The 14,713-nt window shown below is 46.0% G+C and overlaps 1 protein-coding gene across 29 annotated transcripts in view; it reads left to right on the top strand.

Annotated features, from left to right (window-relative positions):
• Positions 1-14,713, top strand: part of LOC143161987 (uncharacterized) — a 99,786-nt gene that overhangs the window by 55,284 nt on the left and 29,789 nt on the right. For 20 of the 29 annotated variants that reach the window (XM_076341566.1, XM_076341563.1, XM_076341562.1 and 17 more), the window contains 3 exons: positions 11,809-11,984; positions 13,049-13,190; positions 13,901-13,995. In XM_076341566.1, the coding sequence (XP_076197681.1) occupies positions 13,172-13,190; positions 13,901-13,995 (114 nt within the window). In that variant the 5' untranslated portion in view covers positions 11,809-11,984; positions 13,049-13,171. Of the gene's footprint in view, positions 1-11,808; positions 11,985-13,048; positions 13,191-13,884; positions 13,996-14,713 lie in introns of all 29 variants that reach the window. The other 9 variants (XR_012995621.1, XR_012995627.1, XR_012995625.1 and 6 more) reach the window with 2 other exon arrangements.

Below are 14,713 nucleotides of genomic sequence, written 5' to 3'. Positions count from 1 at the left end.
CCTGTTGGAGCTTAAAGTAGAAGAATGTTCAAAAGTAAAAGGAAAATATTTGGAAAGTATTTTTTTACTATCACACAGACCTGGAAATTGTGTCACCTGAGGGGATATACCAATTGTTCTTGCAGCTTAATTTTCCCCAGTTAATTTATTTTTCATGTTTATCAGAATTCCAAGGTACCAAACCAAAACCCTTCCTAACGTTTCTCTAAGTTTGAACTGACAGGTCAGTTGTCAACAAATGGTCAATGCTTTGACAAAAACCATCACTGTGTTTTCATTTAAGTATTACAAGAACGCTGTATGACAAGATTTCTGTGAGAGGAGCCGACAGCCTGGGGCTGTGCTCCTGCACGGCCTCCACTCATGGAGCTGCTGCTTGGGACAGGGGGGCTGCTGAAAGCAGCCCCCGAGTTCAGCCCCTACGAAGCTGCAGAGCGTAACCTGATGAGCCCCACCAAGGGCAGGATTTTCCGTCTGCTGAACAATGGTATGCCGTGCCCCACAGCCTTGGCTTGCTAAATATACTGCACGTTGGAAGTGACCTGGTGGGATCATTATCCATCGTTGGCCCTGTCTGTATGAACAGGATTTTTTTTTTCTAATACAGCTGCACTGTGAACTTGGTTTATGTTAGCAGGGTGCTAAGAAGGTAACTCGCTTACTGCAGGCAGATGTATGAATTTTCTTACATCGTTAAGATCCATAGGGCTGCTAATTTCCTTTCTTGGGTGTGGATCAGCCTATTGTAACAGAAGTCCTTGTGCAGCACAGGGCACCCTCCACTCACAGCCGCAGTCAAGAATGTCCCACCAGTCAAATCATCCCACCAGCTGAATAGCCTTAAGTGCTTTCTGACAGGGCTTGCAAAGGTTCGCAAAGGTCTGCACCAATGTAGTTGTATTCGCACATTCCTCAGATTTGGCCTCAAGTTCTGGTTGTGGCGCTGCTACCCAAGCACACTGAGAGCCGCATCTGTACAAACACCGGCAGCAGTGTCAGGTTTCCTCCTCCTCTTCACAGTTGTTTGTGAAAAGCAGCTAATGGTGTTAGTGAAATCAGATGTTTTGTGAGTTTGGGGAAGGAGAGACCTGGTATTATACCCCCTCGGTTCTGTAACTGTATATGGGACACTATTTAGATTTTCTGTTGTTTGTGTTCTAAAGAAAGTACCTTGAAATGAAATTAGAGATGAATGAAAACAAGTATCCTTCTGATAAGAAATTTATATAGATTCCATTTGTTTTCATCTCAAAAACAAAGAAAATTTAATTTTTTTATTTTTCGTGGGAATAAAACTCCAAACAAGAGTCAGGAATGTCTTTTTTATTTAAGTGAAACATTTCGACATTCCCAGACTCAATAGTGTTCAGTTTGTGGAACAGGCTTCAAAGTCAATTTCCACTTGAAGTCTTTTCCCTGTTAAGCTGCATTTTTCAGCTAATACCTCAGGAACTTAAATCTCTCCAAGTGTCAGGGTCCCCAGAGAGAGGTCAGCAGCTCCCAGGGTGCGTTGAGCAGATTGGCCATCAAGACATCTGCGTTGCATTAGGGGAAACATGATCTTCCTGGAGGCTCTGCAGCTCTAACACAGCATACGAGTAAGGAGATGCAGCATAACGTTTGCTTAAACTGACACATAACAGAACGTTTCAGAATAAATAAAAAAAATATACAATGAAATCAGTTGCTTCCATTTTCTCAGCAAAATGATGAGCATTTTCAGAAAAAAATTATGTCTTTCCACACCATTTTGTAGAAACTGTTGAGGATGCTGTGTCACTCAATAACAGCAGGGTAGACTGCCGGTAACCGTACCAGAAAGTTATGGTGGAGACTTCCTTGGTTTTTAACATCTGAATCCAGGGATCTGGCTTCTGGCTTTCTCTTATGCTGACTGGTGCAATCAGCACAGGCGTGACTGGAGTTAATTGAATTAAATGGGAAGCTTGCCAGGGACTCCGGTTATCTTGGTTCATTCATTAGCACAAAAGCAGTGTAAGGATTAGCTGTTGTTTGCTGTCTCAGGTGTTAGTGGTGATACCAGCCAACAAGTTACGGTCTTGTCAGAAGCAGTACATTCTGCAAGAGACCGCAGCCTTTCTGACTGATATTATATGTATCAATTTTTTTAAATGCAAGTATTCCTCATTGGAATAATTTTATTCCTCACTTTGAATAGTTTAATGTGTTTCATATCCTCTCTCTTTTCAATTGGCAACCTGCAATTGCACTTTCAGGGGTTTTGCAAACTTATGAGACAGATTTCCTCATCTTTCTGACTGACAACATTTCTGAAAGACTCACTTTCCAACCCGTCGTGGCTGGCTTCGCTGGGCCCCTTGGAGGGTGGTCGGTGACACGGGTGGTTAGTGATGCAGCTGCCAGGCTGAGTCACTGGTCATGAGCATTCGCTGGTGTCGCATGAACTTTGCAGGGAGGGGAGGAAGGAGTTGGGCCTTTTGATTCTGAGGGATATTGCTTTGATAAATAAAGAAGAACAGATTTAAATACTGCAGGAAAGTGTGGGGTTTTGCTGTTTTGTATTCTGGATGAGAAATTCCGGTCCTGAAAGTCTGTACAATTACTGAGGAAGCAATGGGAAAAGTAACATCCTTGCAGGCCCCAAGAGACCCTCTAGCAAATCAAGGCAGACTTAACATTCTTTAAATACTTCTTAAACAAGGGGAAAAAAAACCCCAAACTTGTTCCTTCTCGTGCTCCCTGGCATTTCAGACTTTTATTCTGTTTTATAAATAAGCAAAATAGGAGACAAGGCCAATTTGTGAAGGATCCCTTTGTGAAAGGCTTTTCACCTCACCAGAGACCTGTCCTGGAGGGCTGTGTGCCCCCGCAGGGTCCCAGAGAGCAGAGCCAGCCACGGTACCCGTGTCCCACCCGCAGCGGTGCCTGCGTCCCACTCGCAGCAGTACCCGCCTCCCACCCGTAGTGGTACCTGCATCCCGCCTGCAGTGGTGCCTGCTCTCTGTGGCCCACCTGGAAGTAAAGCGCAACTGCGTTCTTGGGCTTGGGAGCGCTAATTAATGAACAGAACTGATGACAACAGTACTGCATGAACTGCTGAACTCAAACAATTCCCCCGTCCAGGGTTTATGGGGGGTGATTGCAGCCGGGCTGTAAACAGAGGTTTGGGAAGTGCTTCAGAAGCAGACCAGCCATCCCCACAGGTGGAGCAGGCTCTAGTCCTGCTGGATGTCACTGCATAAAGTTTCTCTGGGTGAGTCTGAGCCCTGTGTCTTTTTGACTATCCATCGTATTTGAGAAGTCGTGGCAGTCCAGTGAAGTTCCCACTGACTGGAAAAGGGGAAACATAACCCCCATTTTTAAAAAGGGAAAAAAGGAAGACCCGGGGAACTACAGGCCAGTCGGTCTCACCTCTGTGCCTGGGAACATCATGGACCAGATCCTTCTGGAAGCTATGCTAAGGCACGTGGAGGACAGGGAGGTGATTCGAGACAGCCAGCATGGCTTCACCAAGGGCAAGTCCTGCCTGACTAACCTAGTGGCCTTCTATGATGGAGTGACTACATCAGTGGACACGGGAAGGGCTACGGATGTCATCTATCTGGACCTCTGTAAGGCCTTTGACATGGTCCCCCACAACATCCTTCTCTCTAAACTGGAGAGGTGTGGATTTGATGGGTGGACTCTCTGGTGGGTGAGGAATTGGTTAGATGGTCACATCCAGAGAGTAGTGGTCAACGGCTCAATGTCCAGATGGAGATTGGTGACGAGTGGCATCCCTCAGGGGTCCATATTGGGACCAGTACTGTTTAATATCTTCATCAGTGACACAGACAGTGGGATTGAGTGCACCCTCAGCAAGTTTGCAGATGACACCAAGCTGAGTGGTGTGGTCAACATGCCAGAGGGACAGGATGCCATCCAGAGGGACCTGGACAAGCTTGAGAAGTGTGCTTGTGTGAACCTCATGAGGCTTAACAAGGCCAAGTGCAAGGTCCTGCACCTGGGTCGGGGCAACCCCCAGTATCAATACAGGCTGGGGGATGAAGGGATTGAGAGCCGCCTTGCCAAGAAGGACTTGGGGGGGGGGGGAGGGTACTGGTGGATGAAAAGCTGGACATGAGCCAGCAATGTGCGCTCGCAGCCCAGAAGGCCAATTGTATCCTGGGCTGCATCAAAAGAAGCGTGGCCAGCAGGTCGAGGGAGGTGATTCTGCCCCTCTGCTCTGCTCTGGTGAGACCCCACCTGGAGTACTGCGTCCAGCTCTGGAGCCCTCAGCATAAGAAAGACACGGACCTGTTGGAGCGGGTCCAGAAGAGGACCACGAAAATGATCAGGGGGATGGAACACCTCTGCTATGAAGAAAGGCTGAGAGAGTTGGGGTTGTTCAGCCTAGAGAAGAGAAGGCTTTGGGGAGACCTTATTGCAGCCTATCAGTACCTAAAGGGGGCTTATAAAAAAGATGGCGGCAAACTTTTTAGCAGGGCCTGTTGCGACAGGACAAGGGGGAATGGCTTTAAACTAAAGGGGGGTAGATGTAGACTAGAGATAGGGAAGAAATTTTTTACACTGAGGGTGGTGAAACACTGGCACAGGTTGCCCAGAGAGGTGGTGGATGCCCCATCCCTGGAAACATTCAAGGTCAGGCTGGACGGGGCTCTGAGCAACCTGATCTAGTTGAAGATGTCCCTGCCCATGGCAGGGGGGTTGGACTAGATGACCTTTAGAGGTCCCTTCCAACCCAAACTATTCTGTGATTCTGTAAGTCCTGCCAGGAGCTGGAGAATCTGTCTCTTGTGTGCTAAAGCTTGGTCCGTGCTGCGCTTGGCCCAGAGTGGGTGAGAATAGCCAGGAGTGGCTCCACATCAAACCCTCAACCTACATTTCTTAATGGATTCATTCTTTCATAAACCACTTCTTAAAAGGCAGTACTCTCTGCAACAGGCTTTGCGGTTATGCTGTGAGTCCATGATTCGCAATAATAACCTAAATACATTCTGAATGTTGTGAAAGGCACTTTGCTTTAGGGAGTCATTGTAAACTTTTTTTGAGGGGCCTTAAAAATTTCTGAACTTTCAAACTAAATTCTTGTGATTGAATATTTATTGTTGAACTCAGCATGAAATATAGAACACAGCCTAAATCCAGGGATGCTCTTGACTTTAGCAGTAAACACTGGCAGCATTTTTAATATATACTGTATTTTAGTGGTGAATGCTTAAAATTCTTCTTGCGTTTTGTGTCCTCAGCTATTTCTCTCTCTGCTGTGGTTAGCCCTAGATTCTGCATTGGAATGAGCAACATGCAGAGATCTAAGACTTATGATAAGCTTAGCCTAGACTGGTCTAATACATGTTTTGTAGAAAAGTATAGGTATTTTGTGGCAACGCCACAGTTTTTCTCTTTTGCCCTTTAACGTGCAGGTCCATCTGCATGTTAAAAAAAAGGGTAAAGACCACAACAGCCAGTGAAGTAAGTCTAGCAGATGCAGTACACAAAGAAACCTGTTGCTGGTTCTACTCTATGCTACGCTGCTCTGCAAAGGCCGTCTCCGGCGCAGCCACCAGCACAGCATGCAGCGTCCTGCTGGCAGGCTGCATGTGAGGTCAGTAGCTGCGGGTCCAGCGGTGATGCTCTGACACGCCAGGCTCGGTTACGCAAGCCTGTGAGCCCCAGAGGCAAAGCTGCCCCGGGGCATGAGCCTACAGAGACCATCTGCTTGGGTCCCTTCCACGCTGGATCGATGCACTGGATTGACTCTGTCTGTGCAAAAAAGCGTGTGAGAGGCTGAAGGCACGTCCCAGCCCTGCTGGGAGGTCCACAGTGCGGCAGACAGGCTTTGCTCTTGCGGGAGCCTTTTCGTTACTGACTGTAGACACCTGTTTGGTCACAGCCTCCATTATGGACCTTTCATATGTAGGAAGAATGGCTGCCTCTTTCACTTGTGCTTGCAAGACTTTAACAGGACTCAACTCTCACCTAGTGAGAACCCGCCTGCCCAAGATCACCAATTTCAGACCGTTCCGTCATTGGAAAATTGTTCATTCTCATGGATAAGTCAGAATTAATGTTCTGTGGTGGTAGGAATATGGTTCAGTACAGGGTCAGTGGTGCTGACTGATAGCCTAAGGCTACAGGCCTTGACCTAGGGTCCAGCCTGCGGGGGCTAGTACAGTTTCCAAGGCACAGTTGTTAATTTCTCATATACTCTGGAGTATTATCAAAAAATAAAAATATACAGGACTTAGACAAATCCAAAAATCCACAAAATGCCTTTTGTACCGTTTGACAAAATCACATAAATGTTTCTTTCATGTAAAATATCCTTGGTGTTTTGCTGATTCCAAAGACAAATGCATTCGAAGCGGTAACTGCAGTAACTAGTAAATAGAATTATAACTGCTTACTGAAAGAAAAAACACACTGTAATGATATAAAGGCAGAGCTGGTACAAAAAATAGTCTTCATTAGAGGCAAAATGAGACAGATGTGAAACATTATGCTAGTATTTCCTCAAGGGTAGCACTTAAGTAGTTCTTTGCTTACAGAAATGTATCACAGAAGGTTTGTATCAAAGTAACGTTAGGCCAAGTTATTTGTGTAAGAGGAGATAACCATCTCTTTTTGGAATTTCACAGATAGGCTTATCAGATATGAGAAATACGGTACAGAAGTAATGAGAGCCTTCAAAAGACACTCTTTGTCCCTGGGCCTTTCTCTGGAGAACATATTGTCCTGAGGGGACGCTGAAACAACAGTTGTCTGTATTAAGTGAAAAAGCAAATATGTTCAAATTACGGTATTAAAGAAGGTGCACGGACCACGGTAGCGTGCCTTGTGACCAGCACGGTACAATGGGTAATGAACCAACATCTGAAAGCTCCATGTTTCACAGTGCAGGGTGACGACATTAAGGTGCTTTCCAACACTCCAGTCTTTGCCATAGTGTCGGTGTAGCCTTTGGCTGCATGCGTGCACTATGCATGGGCCCCTTACTCTTGCTGGCGTGACTCTGTACCTGGGTTTCCTTTGCATTAAAGCTGCAGCACAAGTGAGAGGATGCCTGCATCTCCTCCTGAAGTGGCAACCAAATGTGGCTGGTGTCTTAGATGCTCTGCAGGAGCCGTACAGGGACCGGTGTCCTCACACAGTGCCTGGTCCGTAACACATTGAAGTCAGTGAGTGGCCTTTGAATAAACAGCTGGTGGTACAGCTGCTGTCCTGAAGCACTGCGTGCTGCTGAAACGCACGGCTTATCCTCTGTGCAGGAAATGGGGGGAAGGTGCCGTCGGCCCCTGGAGAACTGGGGATGTTCCTGGGAAGGGTCCCATCTCCAGGAGGAGGTTGACAGCTGCAGGGTCACAAAGGGCTGGCAGCACAGGAGCACGGGAACCATGAAGCCGTGGGGTCTCCAAAGCCTCTCTGCTCTCTCTCCTGATCTGGGCATATTGTGGATTCTGTGGGTCCTTGGGCCAGCCATACAGGAGGACTCCGTTCTCAGTTCTGCTTTCCTCTGCACCTGAGGCAAAGTGGAAAGTGGAAACCAAAGTGGTGCCTGGGGGGAATTGAGGGATCCAGCTTTCCAGCAGTGAAAGGAAGTTAAGGAAAATGTCTCTGTTCCTCCAGCTCGTACTTTGAGCAAGTGGTGGAAAGAAAAGCGGCAAGTAAAGCATGCTGCATTGCACCAGGCCCATTTTCAGATGAACACTACCCATGAAAATGATTGTTATTTAAAGAACTGTGCGAAGTTGACAGTTTAGCTACAGGTTTAGCTGTAGACATGTTTTGTAAATTGATTTCACTAAGCTGGTTCAAAATCCACATCAAATCTTGCCCTGAGTTAATATGGAGCTGTCTTGGGAATATTAGATTATGCTCACTGAGAATAACTTTAAGCTAAAATCATGACCTGATCTAAATATGTCTATGCTAGGCTTTATGCCAATTGAATAGTTAGTTTTAGTTTAAGAACCAATGAGTGGTACAACTTATGGCCAAAGGCTATGATCTGTCTGTCTGTGGGCAGAGAGAGATGTTATGTTTTGATCTAATGAAGTCTGATGATTTCCATCAATGAATCTGAGATACAAAAAAAGCCACCAAAGAACTCTCCAGAACAGTGACCTCTCTCAAAAATGGCGTCCCAAAAAATCCTGTTGGGATTTCTATCCCAAAGGGTTCCAGCTCTTTCCAGCTATGTTGTTTTGTTTTTAATACTGTCCTGTGACATCCAAGTGTTTTAACAGTGAAAGTATCAGCTGGGGGTAAAACACCTGCTTTTATTTCTGAGCAAGAAATCAGTGGGCAAGAAGGCAGGACTGGATTTCAGAGGAATGAAAAGGCCCTCAGAGACTGACAGAGCTGTCTTGGAGGTAAAGAAGAAGTTGTGATATCTTGGAGATACCACAGAAGAAGCCAGAGGGTGCCCATAACTTTCCAAAACTCGGTGTGTTTGCATTTGTCCCACTGTCACAACTCAAGGCTATAAGGAGAGCTGAAGCGTGTTTGCAGGGGAGTTTGGGGGAGAATGACTTATATCAGGTGTTCAGACTGCGCAGTAATTAAACTGTAACAGTAAAGAAGTTAAGAAAAGTTGAAGTTTAGTAGCTATTTCTTTCCTTTTAGCAGACATGTATCTTTAGGTTAAGCCACTGCTTTGGCATCCAAAAAAAGCTTTCCAGCAATCTCACTTAGGTAGCATGGATAATCTTTCTGCGTCTGCTCCCTTATATAAAACAGAGACAAACTTCCCTTCTCCTAAGCAGACTTGTTTGGGTCAAGGACCACCTCTGAGGGTACAAAAATCACACCCAGCACCATAAAGACCTGATCTCAGTTCAGCTCTGTGAGTGCTGCTGCAGTACAAATAACACGAACGTCCAACCATGCTGGCGGTGCAATACTCGCTAACACAGAGTGCAAAGGGAGGCCGTTTACCTGACTTCAGAGCCTGATTTTGAGTGTTTCTATGAAGGACATTCTCAGAAGCCAAGGAGAAACCTCATGCTCCAAAAGCACCTATTAATATGTAATAATCAAATTATTTCTTCTTTTTAAATTTTAATGCAAAAGAATACACATTTTATACATTAATGCAAATATGTAAAAAGTGCTAGACTATAAGTACCAATCCATGATTCTATTAGGCTTCAAAACAGAAATGCTCTGAGTTTTCTTTTAATTTCTATTCAAAGTCTTTTCTGAATTCTATAGAAGTTTCCCATAAAAGGGCTTTGTTTTCAGCTGTAGTGCCTGGTTTTCCCCGAGAGCGCAGCGAAGGGGATGGTTAGGTATGCCGTCATACTGAGTTGGTCATGTTAGCAAATTCTTTTCTAAAAAGAGGTGTCAGATTGTTCAGCCAGCTGAAGTAATCCAGTTGGCAGGAGAGTGACTTAATTCAATAAGCAGAATTTTTAAAACACTGTGGTTCTTTGTTTAACAGCCAGATTCTACAAAATTAGCTCCAGCTCTGAAATAATTTCTCTCCCCACCCTCCCTGTATTATCCCTCTTCCGTCCTGCATGTCACTACCTCTCCTCACTGCCTTGTTTTGTCTGGTACCGATTCGCACTGGAGTCATTCTGCACATCCCCTGTGGCGATCTGCTCAGCCCAGAGTCAAGCCAAGGCACCTACACTCTCGATTTAAGCTCAGGGAGCGAGGCAGCTGAAAAGGACGCAGGCATCTCAGTGTCCGGTACTCCTATCCCACTGTGTGTGCCCCGTGCAGTAATTCACTTCTCTCTGAAGGGAGTGCCAGGTGTCTAAAATAAATCCTCAGCGGGAATGCGTGACTCGTGCAGGCAGATGACAGAGGTCCATCTAAATCTATCTATAGACACAGTCGGGCAAGGAGGGCCCATGTCCCTTCAGCGCTGGGAAGGAAGAGCTTACACCCACAGCGCCCTGATGGATTTTACACAGGGGAACTTTTGTAAAGGGTTGAGATCCATTACCACGAACAAGGAGCACGCTTCGACCTGTTGTTGCTGTCACGCTGTGAGCACCAACAACCAGCAAACCCAGTGGAATTTAAAAACACTCAGGACCTCCAAATACCTTTGCAAAGAAAGTGCTGTAGTCCTAAGCCTGCTATACTGCTGCTCCTCGCTCCCAGGAAAATGTCTTGTTCTCTTATTTTTTTCTGATCTCTTTTTTTCTTTTCTTGTCTGTTGAGGTGGATGAGAACACGAGTTACCTACCTGCTGCTGCTGGCAGTTACTGGTAGGGTTAGGGTGGCTCCACCACTGCTCAGAGATGCTTCTTAACCTTTTCTCTCTCTTTTTTTTTTTTTTTTTTTGTCTTTCCAGAGTGCTGTTTGTTTGTGCACTGACCAGGTTCGAGGTTGTGCTTTTCATATTGCCAGCAGCCCTGGGGCTTTTTTCCAAAGACATTTCTTCCCTTCTCCTTGCCTATGCTCCTCTTCATACCTTTCCTGCTTTGAGAAAAGCATCAGTGTTGGTTAGTGGATTCCTCTTTAGTGGGGAATTCACTTTGATCTGTATTATTTGAAACCATGCAAAGTTTTCTCCAAAGCATGTCCTGCAGGGAAAGGGCTCTGAGACTACTAATCAGAGCTGGCAAGGCCTGAATCTCCCGGGTATTTTCCCTCCACAGTGCTCTGCTGGCTTTCCTTTCCTGCAGTGTGCGTCCAGCAGCAACATCTGGGAAGATAAGAGATGGTGAGGGAAAGTAGTGTACAAAATCCCATTCCATACTGGACGTCCCTGCATGGCAGGCAGCTCCCCAGGGGCCAGTAGCTGCCTGCTCCTGGTCTTCAGTGCAAACCTGCCCACAAGATGCTGTTGGAGGAGCATCCCAGGACAGCACTGGGGAAGGTGGGGGAACAACACAGACCTCTGCGCTGTCTGGGAGGGGAGATGGCTCCAGGACCGCTCTCACAGTTGTTCCTCCTCTGAATTCACCTCTTTTTCTTGCTCTCCCCACCCCAGTGGAAAGCAGAAAGGGATCAGGACAAACAGAAGGAAATCTTCCTGGCACTGCCTGCACTCTCAAGGATGGCAGAGGAGAGTGGCATGCACATTGCCGCTGTGTCTGAGTTCACAAACCAGGAAAGCTGGAGGAAATGAAAAATGTTCTGCCCAGATCAGGTTCCATCTGAGGAGAACTGGAGGAAGCCGGGTGAATGGTCAGGCCCAGCGCAGGAGTGGTCCAGCAGCAACACGCAGAGCCAGAGCGAAGCACCCCATGTCCTGCGACAGCCTTGATACCTTCTCCCAGTGCACCTGAGCTGCTCCGCTGTTTCAGGGAGGAGGCAGCCAGCCAGGCTCAGTCCCTTCAGAAGGAAAGCACCTCAAGGTGGTCCTGTGGACTTTTGTTCAGATTGATGAATAATGCAAGCCAAAGCTCCTGAAGGTCATATTAATGGAAAACACCAATTAATATCACTGGTTTAGCCCACGTTTCAAATCATGTAGAGATCAGATGTTCAGAAATAGCACTGGCTTACAATGATAAGTATATGACTGTCTTACTTATGTGGTGCCAATTTTTACTACCCTTTTTACTGAGTGAGCCATTTTCCTGGCTGAATGTGGTACTGTTGGCTGCGAGTACAGCAGAGAGCCTGGCTGATGGAGGACAGAGGTATGCGGCGAGTATTGCTCCTGTCTCAGTCTGGCAACGGTGCAGTTATGATTTGTGTCTGTCATTCACAAATCCTTTGCTTTCTTTTTCAAATGTACCTTCGTAATCTTAAATAAGCACAGCTGCGACTGAAATTCTAGGCAAAATGGCACTACAAATGTTACCCCTTTCCTTCTTTTCTACTACCGCCGTTTGATTTATCATTTGCTTTCCATTTCAGGTCTGCTGTTTTCTGGTTGGAGTATTTTTCGTAGTCTGCATTATAAGAAAACCCACACATGAAGAAAGGGAGAAAGAAGTAAATGGAAAACAAACTACAGGCATGGCCATTAATTCTTCTGGGGAAAAGACGCCCCGACTTCTTCAAGCATCCAGACCTGCTGCAGAATATGCGAGGTAAAAATAGAAAGCAGAGTACTAAAACAAAGAGGGAATAAAGATTAACACAGGGGACTTGGTGGCCTAAATATAGACAATTCTGCCCCTCTCCAGTGACTTACAGTAACGGAGAATATTCTGCAGCCAGCACAATTTGTCCAATACCCAAAATATAACACAGAGATCTGAGAGTAAGGATTGCAGCTAGAAAATGTGGCATTCTCTTTGGCACAGCTGTCATATTATACTAAGCCAGTTACTTCCCTTTAATCCTAATTAATACTCTCTCTTTCCACTCTGAGCCAGGTTCTCTGGTCAGCAGTAATTCCAAGGGGTCTGCTGCTGCTCTCCCCGCAGGAGCCCTCTGTCTTCAGGCAGTCTGTTCCTTTGTGCTCCTTCCATGAAGGAGCAGCTGAAATCATGAATGAAACGTTACTGATACTAAAGAGAACTCCTGGCATCTGCCCCAGCAGAAGAAATCAATGTATCATTCATTAAAGATATCCATACTTACACAGGGAACACATGCTTGCTGGATGGTGCCAGTTCAGGGTTGCCATCAGAGGGAGAGGTCCGCCCCTGGTAGATGCAGACTCCTGCCCTGCCTGCCAAAACCATCCCAGCCCCTGGGTTGCCCCGAGGGTGCTTCCTCATCTCCTGTGCAGCCTGGGAGAGACACCACCGGACCTCTTCCAGCTTGGGCTGCATTTCGACCCCAAACCACTAAGTGATGTACAAAATAAATATATTTTGTGGGAGGGAGGCATACAAGCTGAGATCTAGTGTCTAGGTGCCATGCTCTTTTAGGTAGTGCCGATACTCACAGATATTATTTTATTCCCTGCATTTTTCAAATCGTGTGATTTACTAGTTTGCGAATACACACAGTAACCAAGTTATTAAATGTAACTGATTTTAAAGGACAATGTGTCATTAACAAATGCTATATATATGTTATATAAGCATTGCAAATGTTATACCATATATTTTATAGTTCTAGACTGCTATTAATGCAGACAAGCAACATGTTTGTAGTCTGAGAATACTGTAATGGTTTGGTCTCTATTTTTTTCTAATTATAGAATTTCATATTTACTCAAAAGAGATCTCCATGTGCATGTTATGAAATATTTCATTCCAAACACAAGTACAAGATAAATGCAGTTGGAGTGGATCTTGACTTGCATCAAGAAATCAAAGCAGGCATGAAGGGAAGAGAGTACGGTACGTCAAACAGCAATTTTTTAACCATGCAGAAAGTACTGATTAAAAGATGTTGTGTTTGCACTTCAGTAGAGAAAACTGTGGGTGTGTGCATGTGATGGACAGTTATAATATTAGAAATAATTAGAATTAACACACTTCTTATTTCTTAAAGAACATGTATTTCTGTGGAATGGTACAAGTGCATGATAATTCTGTGAGTGACACTGAGCAGTATGCGGTGCACGGCTGGGTGATTTCTTCTGCCCACAGCTTGTAGCCATACCCAAGCAGGGCACTGTTCACGGCTGGCAAGCGTGCTGCATCGTGTGTTACTGTCACTTGGGGGACGCTCCGCCTCACACAAACCTAGCTCAGCCAGGGTTTTCCCATCCCACTCACTGCAGGAGAGGGCTGGTGATTCTTCCCGCAGCTGCGAAAAGGTCCTGTGCAGCCTGCAAACGTCCGTTTTGCCTGTACTCCCTGCCAGAGTCAGGCAGCAAAAGCAAGGGAAGAAGGGAAGCTGGCTGCAGCAGTGTGTGGCAAGCCGAATGTCAATGACAAACGAGGAGGACCCGGTTTAGTGAGCGTTCCTCAAGCTGCCCCCCTACTACCAACAGCCGAATATCAACAGCAGAATACTCCCCCAGCCCAGGAGCACTCAGTCCCTTTCCCGTTGACAAAAATACCCTGAAAACATCTCATTCTGTCTCAGGCTCTCTCATCTGCAGCCCCTTCATGGAGCCCAGCAGTTATAGCTCATCACCATCTCTTTTGGCACCCAAGGATCTTCCCAGCCCACGCAAACTGCACAGCTTCGTGGCTGGTAGGTTTTGTGCAGCACCAACGTGTCTTACTGTGACTATTGCTGGGGTAAGATGGGTCAACCTTATGTTGGTATCCGTGGCATTATGCAAATTTTTGTGTCTATGAAAGTTACCTAATTAAGTCATGTTCCTTAAAAGTCTCAAATGGGATTTCTCAAATTGTCTTTGAGCTGATGCTCACTGCTGTAACCAGCACATGTCCAGGGAGCAGCTTAGCTGTGTGCACTGCCAAGCAGCCCAGCTGATGGCTGCAGTGCAAAAGGAGCACAGGGGGAGGCACAGCTCCGAATGCCACGAATCCCAGTGTCTGCGCCTGCTGTGGAGACATTTGAGGAGGACCTTCTATCAGGAGACCACGCTTTACTGGGTGAGCAGGAGGACCCGTCTCCACTTCAGCTGTCAGCGAAGGAGCAGCAAATCAGTAGGTTGAATAACAAACCCCAAACTAGGGTTTTTCTGCTCAAGGGTTCTAGAAGAACGTGAAACCGGCACTGCTCAGCTAACTGTGTGGATCTCACTGTGTAAGTCAGCACTGATGGCTGAGAAATGGAAGACAGCAGTAGCTAAGCCTTTTAAAAGGCTTCAGAGGTAATCCATTGATCTGCTAATTTATGTCAAGCTTTTTTACCAAACAACCTCTTGGGAACTGCATTTGTGTAATTATTGTTTCTGTTCCTTTATGGTCTGCAAAATGTTGGGAATAGCAAATACTTTCCA

This window comes from Aptenodytes patagonicus, chromosome 6 (genome assembly GCF_965638725.1).
Source record: "Aptenodytes patagonicus chromosome 6, bAptPat1.pri.cur, whole genome shotgun sequence".
NCBI lineage: Eukaryota > Metazoa > Chordata > Aves > Sphenisciformes > Spheniscidae > Aptenodytes > Aptenodytes patagonicus.
The sequence above is the reverse complement of the archived record's forward strand: the minus strand, read 5'-3'. Positions and strand labels throughout refer to the sequence as shown.